The sequence below is a fragment of the Callithrix jacchus genome, chromosome 7 (genome assembly GCF_049354715.1).
Source record: "Callithrix jacchus isolate 240 chromosome 7, calJac240_pri, whole genome shotgun sequence".
Lineage (NCBI taxonomy): Eukaryota > Metazoa > Chordata > Mammalia > Primates > Cebidae > Callithrix > Callithrix jacchus.
Window position 1 is genome coordinate 123,516,098 of NC_133508.1, and position 16,804 is coordinate 123,532,901.

The 16,804-nt window shown below is 36.6% G+C and overlaps 1 protein-coding gene across 1 annotated transcript in view; it reads right to left on the reverse strand.

The window, feature by feature from the left end:
* Positions 1–429: 429 nt before the first annotated feature.
* The window catches only part of ODF2L (outer dense fiber of sperm tails 2 like), a 91,272-nt gene continuing 74,897 nt past the window's right edge, over positions 430–16,804 (reverse strand). Inside the window, exon 17 of the mRNA XM_054236495.2 lies at positions 430–548. Coding sequence (XP_054092470.2) covers positions 543–548 — 6 coding nt within the window. The 3' untranslated portion in view covers positions 430–542. The remainder of the gene's footprint in view (positions 549–16,804) is intronic.

The window sequence follows — 16,804 nt, forward strand, 5'->3', positions numbered from 1 at the left end:
AGAGAATCTGACATTCTGGGAGGCAATGGGAGGCACTGGAAAAAACTGGAAATGAGGAGGATTTCTCCGCTTCTGGAAGTAGCTCTGAAAAACATGGTGGCAGCAGCAACAGTAGCAGGCAGGCCCGAGCCCTGGACATCTGCTCAGGCAGCATGGCTCAGACAGTAGATGCAGTAGCAGGTACCCCAACAGCCTCAGTAGGACAGTTTCCCTAGGCTGCAACAGGGACAGCAGCTGATGACTTTGGGATCCTGGATCCCTGTAGCATCAGCAAGAGCATTAATTCCCTGTTTCATGTAAAGCACCTGCAGTGGGGTTCCAGCAGCATCAAGGGCACAATGATTACAGGCTCTGGGTAGCAGCATCTTCCCTTCTGTTTCTCCTGCACTAGTATAGTAGTGACTTCTGGAAGTTATTAATCTCTGGGTAACAGAGGTTCCCTCTTCTGCTTCTCCAGCTCTTCCAACATGTTTGCAGCCAGTTTTCTGTCCTACATTCTGTCTGTTGATTCTGATTGCCTGAGTGGACACTGACTGAGTTGGCTATGCCTGCAGAATATGGATGACAGACGGCATTGAAAAATCAGAGAAGCTATGATAGTTAAGGAACTATAATGCCAGCAGGAATTAATCTATTGTGCTAAAAAAAAAGGTACATTACAAATGCCTCTGCGCATCAATAGACAGGAGGCTAGAACTGACTTGCTTTGGTTACAATTGCAGATAATTTTTATTAGGTGAGAACTTCACAAATGCTAGAACTAGCGTATAGAAGCTCGAATCCCAGCTCTCCCAGCTTCTATCCATGTAGAGTTGGGCAGATTTCTTAATCATTCCCTGCCTCTTTTTCTCTAAATGCAAAGTGGTTGTCACAGTATCTCAAAAAGTTATGGGAAAAAAGTGAGTTAATAATTTTTTTTTAATAAAGAAGAGAGCCTGGCTCATAGTATTCCTCAAGTGGTTTTCTAAAATGCTTTTATTTACCCAAATCTTTACTGGTTTAAAAAAACAAGAATGAGAATAATAATTTCTTAAACAATAAAATAAAAAAAATGAGAGGGAATGGGAGAAGATGGCGCTGTAGGAGCAACTCAGCATTGCAAGCTCTCAGTGAAAGTGCAGAGGGTGAGTTCATGCCGCATTTCCAGATGGTTCTCTGTTGCCCACAGAACAGGGAAATTCCCAGGTGTAGGAGAGACACAGGACGCCAGCGCAGCTGTTTCGGCTGGCGCGGCCATTTCGGCCAGCGCCGCAGTGCAATGGCACTCCGCACAAAACGCACTGGTCTGGGTGCCCTGTTAAACCGGCAATTTGAGATTTGGGAGGGCAGATTAGCATATTTATCTGATTAAATGGGACTTGGACAGTGAGCCAGGCCAGGAGATTCCCGGGAAGTGACGTTTGACCCAGTGCAGTGGGTTGCCAAACAGGAAATCACACAGATCCCGGAGTGGCTTTCCTGATTGATAAATGTACAGCTTGGCCCTTACTTTGGGATCCTCCAGTCTACAGAGTTCCAGTTTTACATATTCTGCCTCCTGAGGGACAATGGAGGCATACGGATAAGCTGGCTTCATTCAGGAAAGGCATGTTAACTGGCTTGTTCAAGCAGATTTTTCAGGAGTAAACCCTTTATTTTGATTTCTGTGTTTTATTCCTGTATTGGTTACTCTCAATTTGTCCTAAAATCAGGTGGGGAAGAAAAGATGAATAGTGAAAAAAGATCAATAGTGATCCCCTCAAACTACAACATGTTAAATGTTAAAATAACCCAGGCATATTATTTTAATTTACATTTAAACAAAGGGCTCTTACCTGAGGTCCACAAATGCATGCATACACATGGATGGGAAAAGGAAATCACATCTTTATTTTTTCTAAACTTTTTTTAAAATTTTTTTGAGATGGAGTCTCATTCCATTGCTCAGGCTGGAGTGCAGTGGCCCAATCTTGGCTCACTGCAACCTCTGCCTCCCGGGTTCAAGCAATTCTCCTGCCTCAGCCTCCTGAGTAGGTGGGATTACAGGTGCCCACCACCATGCCTGGCCAATTTTTGTATTTTTAGTAGAGATGGGGTTTCACCATGTTGACCAGGCTGGTCTGAAACTCCTGACCTCTAGTGACCTGCCTGCCTCAGCCTCCCAAAGTGCTGCGATTACAGGCATGAGTCACTGAGCCCAGCCTATTTTCATTAAACTTCTAACTGATATTTAGCCTTTCCTTTCATTATGAATGTAGACAGCAAATCACCATTGTAGGAACAGAACAAGTCACTTTGCCACCAGTAGTAACCACAGATATTTTCATCTCTCATTACCGTTGTTAGAGATATCTCCAATTATCATTTACCTTCATTACTACTTTGAAATGATCATACTTACTAGACTTGCCACTAAATTGCACATGACTGCAGCCTTCCTGTCTTAGATTCCTGAAACTGCCTCTTATTGGTGCTTGACCTCCACGAAGTCACTTATTCTCCATTGGTGACCCAGGCATCTACATTGCCTTCTGGTAAGTGAGTGGCTTTCATTGTTAGAGTTTTGCAAAACTGGACTGCTTTCAAATGAGAATGCTTAACTCTCATTTGTAAGAACATGCAACCTCGTGTAACTCAAATAAGTGCAGGAGCTGCATGCAGACATGGCAAGTTCAAACGAAGTTCAAAAGTTTTCAGATCACTACTGAAGTGTGAAGTAGCTTCCTATTATTGCTAACAGATACCTAACACACAGAGTTGTGAGATCTTGAGTAGCAGAATTCCTTTGTTTTTCTCTTGTGCTCCCTTTTTGTACACTAGAAGTAAAGGCATGCATAATCAATGTGCTGTACCAGTGGGTACATTATTGCATTATTTTTTTCTATGAAAATACCACATATTTTTAAAATAACTTCAAGAAAACCATCTACAATCCCAGAAATGAAGACTATTATTTCTAAGAAGACACAGAAAGCCACATGACTCTAATGCTAGAGAGAGTGCTAAGCCAAGATGAATTTGAGATACAAAATTCTGTCAATTTCCTTGAAAAAAAGAGAGCTCTACAAACACCTGGAAACTATTCAGACCACTTTCTAAAGTGACTTCTATTTTGATGGCATCAAAGTTAAAGCATCACTATGATGCTGTAGTGCCCTTAAGCTCCACCAGCCCTGTCTTCTTCTAGAGCTATACCTCATTCAGTGCCATATAATGCTATTTAGCATCTATATGTTTTTATCTCAGTCTGATGGCTCCCTTCAGCATGACAAGATTCCAAAGCCAATGAAGCTTGGTTTTGAAAGCCCATGTGAATTAGCCTGCACTATGAATCTCTTAGAAACTGGTGATGGCTCCTGAATTTATTTCTCCAGCCCCAACCCCTCTTATAAGCAATGTAGTCAAATATCCAGCTGAGTTCTCTGATTACAATCTTCACTTGAAAGTATCACAGATATTTCAAAACCAACAAAAGCTTTTGTCTCCTAAATATACTCCCCACTCCCCCAGTCTTTGCCCAACTTATAAATGCATGTTCATCTACCCAGTTGCTTAAACCAGAATGGTGGGAGTTATTTTTTCTTGAGTCTGCTTTTTCCCTAGCTGCCTTTCCAGATGCACATTCCCAAAGGATTATCAAGTTCTAATGTTTCTACTTCCAAAATATAGTTCAAATCTGTCCACATAATTCCATCTCCACTGCCACCACACTGACCCAAACTATAGTCATTCTTGACTAACTCTGACATATTCATTCATTCACTAAGCACACACTCACTCATAAAGTTCCTACTATGTGCCAAGCACAACTGCCTCCTAGCTTTTCTGCATCCTCTTGCCCTATTAACCAGCCAGCAGCCAGCAGCCCCACAGATTGTTGCCAATACACAAATCATGATGTGCCCTGCTTAGAATTCTCCAGTGGCTTTCACTGAACTTCTTACCATTCCTACAAAGCCTGGCCCTGTCTACTTCATTTCTAGCAACAAGAAGCCACCTTCAAGGAACCAGGACCTCCTCTCATTCTCTTTCATTCATTGTGGTTCAGCCATAATGGTCTTATTTCTATTGCTTAAGCAAGTTAAGAATTCCCACCTAGCCTCTGCACTCTCTACATGCTCTGCTAGGAATGACCTTTATATTTCTGGCTTCTTCTAACTATTCAGATTTCAGTAAAAATGTACCCTCCTAGCATAAGTCACTCTCTCCAAAACCCAGTCTATCATCCCAATTCTATCATTTAATGGTTTTAGTTCTTTCCCAATGATTAGTCCTATATAAAATGGTCTATTTCTTTATTTGTTCAATTATTTGCCTCCCACACCAGAGTAGCAGTTCCATGAAAGCCAGAATATTTTCTGACTTGTATAGTGAACTCTATCTAGATCACATATTAAATGAGTAAATATCACTTAAACATTAAGAAGGCCAAAGAAGTTTTAATAGCAACCATTTAGGGACTTATATTTCAACATGAAAAAATTTACCGACATATATATGTAGGATATATCCATTTCCTATACCAAAATGTGTTATTAAAGAACTATGAATAAAATATAAACTGAGTATTTTTAAAGCACACCATTTAAGATCCTATAATCAATCCATTTGTTTCCTTGTTCTCTATTGCTAAGTAATAAATCACCCTAAAAATTAGTGGCTTAAAAACTACATTTACTATTGAGGGTTAGGAATCTGAAAGGGGCACTGCTAAGGGGCTTTGTCTCAGGGTCTCTTGTGAGACAGCCATCATCTGAAGGGACCACAGAGTCAGCTTCCAAGCTCCTGTTGGCAGGAGGCTCCAGTTTTACACAATGTAGGCCTTTCCATAGGGCTGTTCATAAAACATGGCAGCTGGCTTCCCCAGAGCAAAGCATCAGAGAGAGAGAGAGCCCCAGCAACTGTAACCTTTATAACCTCAGAAGCAACAACCCTCACATCTGCCACTTTCTATTGATCACACAAACTGACCCTGGTAGAGAGTGGAAGAGGAAGTACAAAAGGCTGTGAAGGAGGTAGGGATCATTGTGAGCCATCTTAGAGACTGTTCATCACAATTTGGAATATGAAGACCACCATCATGCTCACTGCCCAATTAATTTTTTCCTGAGTCAGTAACACATGCAGCTAAGAGTAACAGAAACTTCAGCAAATTGTCATTTAAACAAGGAAGAGGCGTTTGTATTTTATGCCATAGGAAGTCCCGAGTAGGAGGTCCACAGATAGTATAGTAGGCCAAGAACACCTTCAAGGACTCTTCTGGCTTCTCAACTCCACTACCCGAGGTGAATGAAGCAGCACTTAAAGCATACTGGAAAGAGCCCGTGTGGTATCAGTGACTTTCTCTTTATATCTCATTAGCCAGAACCTTGTCAAGCAACTTTTGTCTGTAAGGCAAACTGGGGGATTTTTAGATATTTCAACTTCTACAGTAGATGAAAGCCAGGAAAAACAAGGACAACATGTGTTGACTGAGGGTACAGTATGTGTCATGTTTCCTAAGTTCAGCTTTTGGACACTGCATTTTCTGAAGGTGGATCATAATACAATCATGTACTGGAGCTACACTGTGACCCAACAGAAGTAGAGGACCTTCTACATAGCAGGTTCTAATTATTTCTTGAATGAATATATTACATACTCGTGTTTAATATATCTTATAAGCATTAGCCTTATACAAGCATTTCCTAAAATGGCTTTGTATTCTATTTGTATTAAGTGGGAAAGACAGATTTTCCATTACTATGAAATGAAAATAGTGAAAAGCACAATAATTCTACGTGATTTACTTTCTTGGAATTTCTGGATTTGTGTTTCAGGTTTTGATCTGTGCATGAAACACTGAGCCCATTTACACTTCAGCTCTGTGCTTCCTCTGCTTCCCCCTGTGCCCCCAAACCCTCTCCTTCTATCCTACAGCCTGCTTCACACATAAATTCTTTTTTACTATCATGGTTCTTCTTGGTTCAGAATTTGCTTTTTTAAAATTAGATTAAAAATACAAAGTGATAAGGCAAGTTGATTACATATATTCCCTTTAGGAAAAAAAATGATGTTATAAAAACTAACTCTGTAAAAGGGACAACCCAAAAAACAAATGGCATTCTGAAAATACCAGGAAATGCCAACATAGCATTTTTGTACTTCAAAAAAAAGTCTTCAACTTTTATGCCGAAATAGACTTTAAAATTGAAGCTGTTAAAAATACACACTTAATTTAGTAGCTTTTAATTCATGGGGCTTTTTCATGGGTGGGGTTGCTAAGTGGTGAGTTGATTCTTGCCACAGAGGAGAAGACTGCCTCTATAAAAGTCAGACTTTTACTAAGAATAGACTTGTGGGCTACAGGATAATTAAAAAGTGCTTGGCATAATTGAAGTTCTGGTGAGGAAATGATTAAACTCGTGGCTTGCATGTTGGGTGTATACAAACTACTTTAAAACTTGGATATTGGAATATCCAGGCCTTCAAATGATTATATTAACATGAATAACATTTAAAATACCATTGATAAACTATATTTTTCATTTTTAATTGTACTAGGATCACTACAATTACATATTGATTTGATATGAATAGTGAAACTTGCTATATGTATTAAAAATATAGAAAAACATGTTTTTAAAAGTGTAGCTTATGTTCTTACACGATGAAAACAGTTTACTTGGTCATTTTAGCAACAATAAGACAATCTTAATGTTGCTAAAGTTAAGAGGTTCAAACATTTCCAATATTATTCAGTATCTCTAAGTTTGTGAGTTACTAAAATTTAAAAGGATTGATATTTAGTTCTTTTATTCGTGAGAGAACTAGATACTATTTCTCCCCTGGACTGAATTATTTAAAGTTAAAGAATTAGGCTTTCTTTAAAGGTTAAGCAATATGATGAATCAACAATGAATAGTGTTTAATTTGGACAATGGGCTCTGGAATCAGAAGCAGCTGAAGTAATATTTTCACACCATATTCTTTGATATTGTTGGAATTTATTTTTAAATAAAAAATTACTACCTTTGTATTTAAATTATTAATGATAAACTAAAGTTGAAAACTTTATGAGATCAAAATCACTGAAGAAACAAAAATATAAAGCATGAAAAATAATTGCCTTTATTAAAACTTGAAAAGTAGCCTCATGTGTGATATGAATAAACAAATTTCAAAACAATAAGATCCAATCCTAAGATTTTATTAAGCCCAAATTGAAAAACTTTTAGATTACATATTATTTTTTGTTAATAGATTTTTTTTTTTTTTTTTTGAGACAGAGTTTCACTCTGCTTACCCAGGCTGGAGTGCAATGGCTCGATCTCGGCTCACCGCAATCTCGGCTCACCGCAACCTCTGCCTCCTGGGTTCAGGCAATTCTCCTGCCTCAGCCTCCCGAATAGCTGGGATTACAGGCACGCACCACCATGCCCAGCTAATTTTTTGTATTTTTAGTAGAGACGGGGTTTCACCATATTGACCAGGATGGTCTCGATCTCTTGACCTTGTGATCCACCCTCCTCCCAAAGTTCTGGGATTACAGGCTTGAGCCACCGCGCCCGGCCTGTTATAGATTTTTTCAGAAAAAAAAAAAAAAATCTATCTTAATAAATCAGGAAGCCCCAAATCCCTCTTACTTAAATATCAGTGACTCAAGAATGGAAGGAAAGACTACCTTCTTCAGCTCTTTGACAGTAATTCTGAAGGATTATTAATATGCTTTTTTTAGTAGTCAGAATTCCCAGAATAAGTGTGGGCCTCATCTTACAATTTACAGGGAATGTTTTAGTTTGTCAATGAAAAAAATTTACAATAAATAACATAAATTTCAAGTTGGACTAATACTTTCTACAACCTCTTAAATGAGTTAGGGTTTGTTGAGAATTTTTATATGATTAACTTAGAGCTTCATCTAATCTCAAAGCTATTATGACTATTAGAAACTAATTTATGCATTTGTTTAGAACTGTAAAGGCTGACAGTGTTCTGTCCTAAATATCATTTGAAAATATAATAAATGTTTACTTATTATGTAGATAATATAGACACTGGAAATAAAATAAATTTAACACGAGCAACAATGCAGCAACGAAGAATACAGAAAAAATCTGTAACTTGTTAAATCAAACATCATATTCCTTCCCCAACAAACACACACGAATACATTGGAAAATAATTAGACAAACCCATAAGTTAAAATCAGATGAAAAATACCAGCAAAATAACAATTTTCTTTTTTCTAAGGAAAAAAAAAATAAAAGGAATCTGAAACAAAATTGGTCTCCCTCGACTCCACTTTTTCCTCCTGTATTTTAGTTTAGTTGATGGCACTAACTGGTATGTCAGCAATCCGTGCATCCCTCCCCACAAAAGCCAGCGAGTCACCAAGTCACGTGGATTTCATGTTCTCATGTTTCGTTACTTTATCCCCTTTTCACTGTTCCTACCACTGCTAACCTCATTATCATTTACTAGACTATGACACAGGCACCTACTGGGTCTCCCAGCCTCCAGTGTTCCTTCTCCCTTTTCACCCATTCTTATCCTCCCTGACAACATAGTGATACTTCCTGGTTACTAGAGTTATCTATATAAATGAATATTTGACCACATATGTCCCTGTTTGGACAGACTTCTAGAAAAGATGGTGCCAGGCACATTTTTTCCTTCAAAAATTCTACTTTAACAAGGAGAGTATAGACAGAAAGTGAAATATCTGGATCTTAAGTCAGATGATTTAATGATATCAATCCAGTGATGATATCGCTTAAAGAAACCTCTGGGGTAAAAAAGTTTCCATGGAAATCCAGCAAAAACACTTAGGCTACCCACAGAAGAAAGATAATTTGAAGGCCTCAGACATTTATTCTGTGGGTGTCATAAGACAGGAAGCAACATCTACAGTGCTTTGGAGGAAATAGTTGTAACCCCACGTTTGCTCCCACTCAAGTTTCTACTCAGATTTCCACCTGTAAATGAAGGCAAGAAAGAAATCCTGAATAAGAGAATGCTAAATATATGCCAAATAGGGATAGTTACTGAATAAAATGTTTAAAGCATATCCTAGAAAAATGAAAGATAAACCAAAAATAACAATTGAGTATTGATACCAAAAAGAACATGAAATCAGCTAACAATAAAATTATAAATTTAAATGATTATTTTATACATGGTTACACCTTAATTTTTATTATCATTTTAATAATAATTTAGCATATTCATAGCTTTATAGTGATATTTCCATATCTATAATGTATAGTTACATGATGAGGGTAATTAGCATATTTATCATCTCAAACATTGATCATTTCTTTGTGTTGGGAATATTCAATATCCTTTTGGCTATTTGAAAGTATATATTCATATTTATTTTTATAAAAATGATAAATGAGAATTTATAATCTCAGACTGGGAAGAAAAGATAGGAAAAGTATTAAATTTCTTATCTCCAGGAGAAAGTACTGAAACAAAATAACAAAGAACAACAGAAACAATGAAATTGGCACAATTTATGCAAATATGAAGAAAAATATGTACAGGTTGCAAAAGTATGTAGAATAAAAATGTAGATATAAAAAAATGGGTAGAAACACACTCTCTGTAGAAGACTTCACAGTATTAATCTATAATAGATATAATACACACAATAAAGAAGACATAGAAAATTAATAATGGTGTAGAGAAAGATAATAAATTCCCAACAGCAGAAATTATGAAGCCTATATTTTTACTACATAATACTTTCCCCTCATCCTCAAGGGACGCATTTTAAGACCCCCAGTGGATGCCCAAAACTGCGAACAGTACCAAACCTTATATATAGTGCATTAGTCTGTTCTCACATTACTATAAGGAAATTCTGGAGACTGTGTGAACAAAGAGGTTTAATTGGCGTATGGTTCCACAGGCTGTGCAGGAAGCATGGCAGCATCTGTTTCCTGGGACGACTCAGGGCGCTTACACTCCTGGCAGAAGGCAAAGCAGGAACAGATGTCTTATATGATAGGAGCAGGACCAAGGTTGGGGGAGGTGGCACAAACTTTTCAATGATGACATCCCATGAGAACTCACCCACTATCACAGAACTAGCACTGAGAGGGACAGTGTTAAGCCATTTATGAGAAACGGCCCCCAAGATCCAATCACCTCCCACCAAGCTCCATCTCCAGCACTGGGGATTACAATTTGACATGAGATTTGGGCAGGGACGCAGATCCAAACCATATCATATATTATGCTTTTTTCTATACATGCTTAACTATGATAAAGTTAAATTTACAAATTAGGGACAGTAAGTGATTAACAACAACAATAATAAAACAGTATAATTATAACAATATACTGTAATAAAAGTTACATGAATGTTGTCTCTCTCTCAAAATATCTTATTGTACTATATTCACCTGTTTTCTGACTATGGTTGACAGTAACTGGAACCACAGAAAGTGAAAGCATGGATGAGAGGAGGACTGCTATGATTAAAACAAATGAAAGAAAAAAACAATTTTAAAAACATAAATGTGAAATAAGAAAAATAAGAACAAACCAAAACCTCAGAAGAATGCAAACCACACACACATAACTGCATATACACACACTCACTTTTTTAAAAAAATTATACTTTAAGTTCTGGGGTACATTTGCATATCGTGTAGGATTGTTACATAGGTATACATGTGCCATGGTGGTTTGCTGCATCCATCCCCCATCATCTACGTTAGGTATTTATCCCTCCCCAATGCCCCCACCCCCTGCTATCCCTCTCCTAACTCCGCCACCCCCTGATACACCCCAATGTGTGCTGTTCCCCTCCCTGTGTCCATGTGTTCTCATTATTCAAGACCCACTTATGACTGAGAACATGTGGTGTTTGGTTTTCCCTTCCTGTGTCAGTTTGCTGAGAATGATGGTTTACAGATTCATCCATGTCCCTGCAAAGGATATGAACTCATCCTTTTTTATGGCTACAGAGTATTCCATGGTGTATATGTGCCACATTTTCTTAATCCAGTCTATCATTGATAGGCATTTGGGTTGGTTCCAAGTCTTTACATTGTAAACATTGCCGCAATGAACATATGTGTGCATGTGTCTTTATAACAGAATGATTTATAATCCTTTGGGTATATATCCAATAATGGGATTGCTGGATCAAATGGTATTTCTATTTCTAGATCCTTGAGGAATCGCCACACTATCTTCCACAATGGTTGAACTAATTTACACTCCCACCAACAATGTAAAAGTGTTCCTGTTTCTCCACATCCTCTCCAGCATCTGTTGTCTCCAGATTTTTTAATGATCGCCATTTTAACTGGCACAAGATGGTATCTCAATGTAGTTTTGATTCGCATTTCTCTAATGACCAGTGATGATGAGCATTTTTTTCATATGTTTGTTGGCTGTATAAATGTCTTCTTTTTGAAAACTGTCTGTTCATATCCTTCACCCTCTTTTTGATGGGGTTGTTTTTTTCTTGTAAATTTGTTTAAGTTCTTTGTAGATTCTGGATATTAGCCTTTGTCAGATGGGTAGACTGCAAAAATTTTCTCCCATTCTGTTGGTTGCAGGTTCACTCTAATGATAGTTGGTGTTTTTCTTTCTTTTTTTTCTGTGCGGAAGCTCTTAAGTTTAATTAGATCTCATATGTCTCTTTTGGCTTTTGTTGCCATTGATTTTGGTGTTTTAGTCCTGAAGTCCTTGCCTATGCCACTGTCAAGGTTTTCTTCTAGGATTTTTATGGTGTTAGGTCTTATGTTTAAATCTTTAATCCATCTGTAGTTAATCTTTGTATAAGGTACAAGGAAGGAGTCCAGTTTCAGCTTTCTGCATATGGCTAGCCAGTTTTCCCAAAACCATTTATTAAACAGGAAATCCTTTCCCCATTGCTTGTTTTTGTCAGGTTTGTCAAAGATCAGATGGTTGTAGATGTGTGGCATTACTTCCAAGGCCTCTGTTCTATTGCATTGGTCTCTATCTCTGTTTTTTTACCAGTACCATGCTGTTTTGATTACTATAGACAAGGGTGCCCTCTCTCACCACTCCTATTCAACATAGTATTGGAAGTTCTGGCCAGGGCAATCAGGCAAGAGAAAGAAATAAAGAGTATTCAATTAGGAAAAGAGGAAGTCAAATTGTCTCTATTTGCAGATGACCTGATTGTATATTTAGAAGACTCCATCATCTCAGCCCAAAATATCTTTCAGCAAAGTCTCAGGATACAAAATCAATGTGCAGAAATCGCAAGCATCCCTATACACCAACAACAGACATACAGAGAGCCAAATCATGAGTGAACTCCCCTTAACAATTGCTACAAAGAGAATTAAATACCGAGGAATACAACTTACAAGGGATGTGAAGGACCTCTTCAAGGAGAACTACAAACCACTGCTCAGGAAAATAAGAGAGGACACACACAGATGGAAAAACATTCCATGCTCATGGTTAGAAAGAATCAATAACATGAAAATGGCCATACTGCCCAAAGTAATTTACAGATTCAATGCTATCCCCATCAAGCTACCACTGACCTTCTTCACAGAACTGAAAAAAACCACCTTAAACTTAACATGTAGAACCAAAAAAGAGCCCGCATAGCCAAGACAATCGTAAGCAAAAAAAGCAAATCTGGAGACATCACGCTACCTGACTCCAAACTATACTACAGACACTCGCTCTTAAGGCAGTAGCCAAAAGCCATACATCAGATTTATGAAGAAATTTATTATTAAAAAATAACTACAGTAAATTAAAGTAGATGAAAAATACAGATATTTTTATTTTTTTATATAGTACATTCCATATTCTGCAGAATACACTAAAATAAAAACAAAATATTCTGTCACTTGTGGAGGCTGCTGCAAACTCCCTCATTATTCTACAAATTGAATCAAACATTCATCTTTTCTCTTTTAACCTGAATGTGAGGATAAGCACAGTTGATCAAGGTTCCTTATAGAAAAATCAGAGTAAATAAATGCAGGAGAATGACAAAATTAGAAAAATTACCATTTTAAGATTCCTTAACAAAATAACGGATCTTGGCAATGATTATTGATGGCTGCTTAAAATCATTAGGTTAAAAAGTTGATCTAAGTTTTTAAATGAATGAATCAGTCTGACATCATGTGAAATCACTGATCCATTTTCACATTAATAAGAGTGTAACAATCAGACATTACCATGCTCTTAGCATGATGCAATTGAAAGCATATAGTATCACCTATGAAGAATACTTGCCAAAAAAATTTTAGTACTGAATTCATTCAAGATGTTGGACTTAACTACTGGTTTACAGGAAATAGAGGAGATGGAGAAACATGTTGACATGTCATGAGCCAAATACAGATTGTGGGAAATTTTACAGGGCACATGATCAAATTTATCCATAAATAAAGGAGGGGGTTGTTATCGATTACAAGAAACGTATCCACTGAGTGCAATATGTGGATTTCATTTGGATCCCAATATGAACAAGCCATTTATAAAGACATTTTAAACATTATTGATACTTAACGGTGACACAATATTAATACTACTGCTAATTACCATATCAGACTCTTCAGAAAAAGCCAAAGAATCAACTGGAAAACTGACAGAATTGATTAGCAATGTAACTAAATACAAGATAAAACTTTTGCATACATTTATACTATTAACCACTAGAGGTTAACAAGTCTTAACATCTGCACAAAAATCCAAAACAGAAATAATTTTACTGAGAAATCTGTGTAAGTGGTTTGAAGAAAACTACAGAATTTATAGAATTTATACTGATAATTAGGAATACCTACATAAACTGTCTTTTTTTTTTTTTTTTTTGAGACGGAGTTTCACTCTCGTTACCCAGACTGGAGTGCAATGGCGCGATCTCAGCTCACTGCAACCTCCGCCTCCTGGGATCAGGCAATTCTCCTGCCTCAGCCTCCTGAGTAGCTGGGATTACAGGCAGGTGCCACCATGCCCAGCTAATTTTTTGTATTTTTAGTAGAGACGGGGTTTCACCATGTTGACCAGGATGGCCTCGATCTCTTGACCTCGTGATCCACCCGCCTCGGCCTCCCAAAGTGCTGGGATTACAGGCTTGAGCCACCGCGCCCGGCCATAAACTGTCTTTATACCCTCTCTCCCAATTGCCTCAAAAATCATTACACATTAAGAATGCTTTTACCAGATTTATAATACACCTTTTTCATTACTTTCTTACCAATCTATTAATGAATAATTTATTATAGGCAACTTAGTTACCAGTTTATTTTATTAAAAATGTCTCTTTACTTAGGAATCCCCAAATCATACACTAAAGTATGTGGTTATTGAATTGCCTCATTATAAGTTGGAGAATCACAACTGAATTATTTTACCTTTAATGATTTGGGGTTGTTAATTCATTTCTGACTGTTTAGAATTAGGAAGTGGTAGCCTCATAAAGTTTTATTATGGGGTCATAGCCTTTACCATTTCCTATGGCCTCGCCTCATTAAACAACATTCTGTTTGGCTAATGCTTGCTACTAACATTCCTACACCAAGCTCATCATCTCTAAGGCTCCCACCGCCAGCAGCAATCGGATGACTGTAAACCAGCCTAGGGAATCTTGTTCTGGCTATTCCTGTTACTTCGGTTTGTGCATTTATGTAATGATATTGTCCAACTATAATCTAATTCTAGTCAGGATTAATGCTATGAGCATAGACCATTGTTCTAAATATTTATGCTACCATAAAAGGATATCACAATAAATCAATTAAACTCTCATGTGTGAATATATTATAATAATCTTCTAAATCATCCCTCGATTTGGTATCTAGCTAGGTATCACAGTAAGCCCAACAATTTATTATCTGCTCAACATTTATAAATTAGTTTAAATAAACCATGTTTGTAAACTAGACATGAGTTCACATTTTGTGTAAGTCAGGAGATTTTTCTGAGACCTATAAGAGAATTTGCATTCACCAACTGTAGAGAACTAAGAAAGCTATATACAGAATTAGGATAAAAATTTTAAGAAATTTAAAAAGAAGCATAAATTCAACTATTAGATATCACTTTAAGAAATGCTTACCTATCATTTCACTTCAGCCATAGTCCCATTGCAAATGAAAACTTTTATCTCAGCTATTTCAAATCCAAATTGCACTGCACTTCATATAATGGAAATCACATGTCCCTCTAGATGAGGAAAATACATACTACATGGAGAAAGAACAGAGGCAGAAGTGGAAGCAGTAAATAGACTAACAAGACATCAATTACTGCTTCCATGCAACAAGTTGTGAATAGAATAGCCTAGATGCACCAAGAGACCCAGATTGAGGAAGAATATAAGAATTCTAGCTCATGTACATATCTCAGATCCAAAGGCATCTAGAGGAAGTACCAGTTCTCCCACTGGGGACATGAGATGTTCACAGGTTCTTTTGTAAAAAAAAGGCTGGAACAAAAGAGGAAAGGCTGGCAATGGATTTCTTAAGGCACAAATGGATTACAAATGTGGACAGATACTAATCTCAACTCATAAAGTGGTGTAGCCTGGACAATATCTATGTTGGCCAGAGCCTTGGGCCAGAATTTCTAGGCATAAGCAACTACCACTTTTTACCATAGGTGGACAGAACATATATTATTTTCTGTTGTGTCGTGGTTTTCAAAAGGTAAGGAAGCACTATTACCAGGAAAAGAGGTCTTACTGGTCTTTGCATGCTCCGTATCAAGTACAGCATCTGGTACATCCTTACAAGTGGGAACGTGCTTTGAAAGCTTTGTGAAGAGTTCTGAAATCATAGATCTTTAATATTTTGTTTATATTAATATTTTGTACATAATTTGAAGAGTTTTTTGTTATGAATGGATGTTGAATTTTGTGAAATACTATTTAGTATACCAATCAAAATGATTATTTTTCTCTCTTTCTGGAGAATAAAGCAAATTAAATTAATTCAATTTTCAATATTAACAACACACTTGCATTTTTGAAATAAATTCCCATTTGGTAATCACATATTCTCCTTTTTGTATATTGCTGAATCCAATTTGCTAATATTCTGATTGGGATATTTGCATCTATGTTCATGTGTGATATTAGACTGTATTTTTCTTTAAAATGTCCTTGCCATGTTTTAGTTATTGAGATTATGCTGACCTCATTAAAAAAAAAAGTTGAGAGGCATTTCCTCCTCTTCTGTTCTTTGGAAGCTTTGGTTTATGTTACTTCTTACTTAAGATTTTGAGAAAAGTAGCAGTGAAGCCTAGGTATTTAGAATGCATGTGCCTGTGTTCATGGTAGGGAGGGGTCTCTTTAATAATTTTTATTTATTTATTTAATATTACACTATTCCAATTTTAGTTCTCTTAGTTTTGGTATGCTGTGTTGTTTCAGAAATTTTCCAATTTTATCTAAATTTTCAAAGTTACTGGCATAAAGTTGTTCAAAACTTCCTCTTATAAATAAAAGATCAGTAGTGACATCCTCCTTTTCATTCAGAATATCAATAATTTTTTCTCTGTTTTCCTTAATTAATTTACTATCTTCAGAGAATTAACATTTGACCTAAGTTTCTCTGTGTATGTTTTTAAATTTATTAATTTGTGTTATCTTTAATATTTTCTCCCTTCTAATCTGGCTTGGGGGGGATTCTTTTCTAGTTTCTTAAGGTGAAACTGTAGGATGTTGATTTATAGCCTTTTCCTTTTCATATATATTTATATAAATTTCCCTCTAACCACTGATTAATTCTATCTTACAAGTTTTAATATGTCATATTTTCATTATAATTTAGTTCAAAATATTATAAAATTTATTTTATAGTTCCTGGTTTGAAAATGTATTATT